General features: G+C 34.6%; 1 protein-coding gene across 1 annotated transcript; it reads left to right on the top strand.

Moving 5' to 3' along the window:
- Positions 1-366: 366 nt before the first annotated feature.
- On the top strand, positions 367-1,828 carry LOC113220966 (inactive dipeptidyl peptidase 10-like; the record flags this gene model as incomplete). The annotated part of the gene is made up of 3 exons (XM_026450332.1): positions 367-553; positions 1,235-1,289; positions 1,764-1,828. Coding segments are annotated over exons 1-3 (245 nt in total), but the record flags the coding sequence as incomplete, so codon positions are not given.
- Positions 1,829-2,947: the final 1,119 nt, after the last annotated feature.

Below are 2,947 nucleotides of genomic sequence, written 5' to 3'. Positions count from 1 at the left end.
CTACTACAGTGTTAAGTCATACTTTCATTCAGGGAACTTTTCAGAATTAAGAGAAATTTTTTATTTTATTTTTTTTTTTTGAGACAGAGTCTCGCTCTGTCGCCCAGGCTGGAGTGCAGTGGCCGGATCTCAGCCCACCGGGTTAGCCAGGATGGTCTCAATCTCCTGACCTCGTGATCCGCCCGTCTCGGCCTCCCAAAGTGCTGGAATTACAGGCTTGAGCCAACGCGCCCAGCCAACAGAAATTTTAATAGCCAGCACAGTTCTTTCCCATTACTTAACTAGTGAATATGAAAGCTAAAATTTCTACCAGATTTTCAATTGCTCTTGTTTTGGTCCAATATGCTGGTATTTCCAGGGATGAAGAACCAGGAGGCCAGTTGGTTACAGGTAAGTTCCATATTGACTAGGATTCCGTACTCATTGACATGGATAACGTCATTGTAGCAAGATTTGATGGCAGAGGAAGTGGATTCCTGGGTCTGAAAATTTTGCAGGAGATTCATCGAAGATTAGGTTCAGTAGAAGTAAAGGACCAAATAACAGCTGTGAAGTAAGTGGGTGCACATTTTACTTCTGTTTTCTATAATGACAGAGTCTAGGTATATACATATAATATTACTCACCCTGACTCAAGGCTTCTATTTTGGTGATTGAGCAATGTTGTAAGGTAATCATAAAGCCTATTTCATTTTTGTCAAGTACCTGTCACCCTTAGTGGTATAATAAAGTAATTCTCATATTTCCCCTCTGGAATTAAAATTTACTTTGGATTTATGAAAGTAGGATACATTGTAATTATACCACTATGTTATTTGTTTACAGTAATCCACAATGTCTGTTGTATCCTCAGTTAATCATAATTCTTGAAATTTCACCGATACCATTACCACACTGGCATGAATGTGTGACCTAAGGAAGTTAGTGGGTTCTTTATAATAGCACACAGAAACCAGATATGATATGGTTCAAATGTAGATGTTGATTCAGTAGGAATGGAGTGGGGCCCAGGCTTCTGCATTTATAACAAGCTTTCAGGTGATACCAAGCTACTAGACCATCACTTTGAGTAGCAAGATTTGGGAGTATATGACCCTTATACATGAATAGAGCTACAGTTATTAAAGCATTTCAAGTCATTAGCTATTGTTTTGGATGTATGCATGCCAAGTATACATTTATATATGCATTTAACTTACAAAGATACAACTATTGTTTTTCTTTTTCATTGCAGATTTTTGCTGAAACTGCCTTATATTGACTCCAAAAGATTAAGCATTTTTGGAAAGGTAAATAGTAGAAATGCTGAATCTACGTTTCTAAGTATATCTGTGTATCTATCTATCCTATTACACATTCACAGGAGGCCAGTTGGTTACAGATAAGTTTCATATTGACTGGGATTCCATACTTACTAACATGGAAAACCTCACTGTAGCAAGATTTGATGGCAGAGGAAGTGGATTCCAGAGTCTGAAATATATGTATGTATCTCATATATATCTCATATATATGAAATACATAATATAATGAAGCATGTATATGTACACATATATGTATTGTTTGTATGTATACATATGTAATTACATGCTTCATTGTATTATTATGAATTATATTATTATTATCATTATTTGGAATGATCACTTTTTAGATGTATTCCTTAAAAAAAAAATCACAAAAAATGAATCTTTCATATATATCCACTTAACAAATGAGTAAAATACAAATCAGTGCAAATCACGACCATCCTGTCTCCACATCAGACATCTGCAGTGTATCATGCCTTTGCAGTATTCTACGCTTGTTGTCAACAATATTCAACAGATAAGTAAAAATATTTTGTGAACATTGCTCCTCCAACATAACACAAACAAGTAAATAACTGAAAGTGCATCCCTAATAGTAAAGATTCATTTTTCGTGTTTTTTTTTAAAGGAAAACATCTAAGACAGTGATCATTCCAAAGAAATGGAAACCCTACATATATTAAAAAGTAAAACGAAATCCTGTCTCAGACTGCAGCACTGTTAAGCATAAGGGACATTGTGCAAAGTGAAGATAGCCAGTCACAGAAGGACAAATACTGTATAATTCTACTTATTAAATGAGATATCTAGAGTGGTTGAGTTCATGTAAACAAAGAGTGAAATGATGGTTGCTAGGGTTTGAGGGGAGAGGAAAAAGGGAAGTTGTTTTTTAGTGGATATATGATGGATATACAATAATGACAAGAATGTAAACTAGTAAAGTAAAAAACAAAGATAAATAGAGAACAACCAAGCCAGAAAATACAATTCACTGAAAAAAAAAAAAAAATAGAGAAGGATGGAAGGGAGACAAAAAGGGAGAATAAGAGCAATAAAGGAAGAATTTGAGTGCAAAGGACAGCAAGGTGCTGTCAGTTAGTGATTAGCCATTTTATGAGCTCATCAATTTCTTATTAGAGTTCTTGGAATTTTTGTAGAGTTTCATATTTGCAAGATGAAAAAGTTCTGAAAATCTGTTTCACAGAAACACATATATACCTGACATTAGAAAACTGTGTTTAAAAGTGGTTAGTAGAGAAAATTTTATGTTATATGTTTTTAACACAAACAAAAAGTACATGCCATAGGGAACATTTTACTCCTTAACAGTCCTGATATATGTAATAATTTACAAATGGTTTAGGGCTTATGTATTTCAATGCTCTACTTACTGTACACATAAATAAGCATAAAGGACCAAATAAGCTTTTACAAACATGCATGGAAATTTAGAGAAGATTCAAAGGTTGTAAAATGCCTCATGGAAAACTGGGTTGTGATCAGCAAGTAGAGGGGAAGGAAAAGTCTCATGCAAATGCACAGTGTCAGTAAGGGGAGTATGTGTGGAGAACATGAAGTAGTTGACTGTTGTTTGAAGAATAATAGGCAATAAGAATGAGAGGAAGACTGGGCAGAGATGA

The sequence above is a fragment of the Piliocolobus tephrosceles genome, unplaced genomic scaffold (assembly GCF_002776525.5).
Source record: "Piliocolobus tephrosceles isolate RC106 unplaced genomic scaffold, ASM277652v3 unscaffolded_17836, whole genome shotgun sequence".
Classification (NCBI taxonomy): domain Eukaryota; kingdom Metazoa; phylum Chordata; class Mammalia; order Primates; family Cercopithecidae; genus Piliocolobus; species Piliocolobus tephrosceles.
The sequence above is the reverse complement of the archived record's forward strand: the minus strand, read 5'-3'. Positions and strand labels throughout refer to the sequence as shown.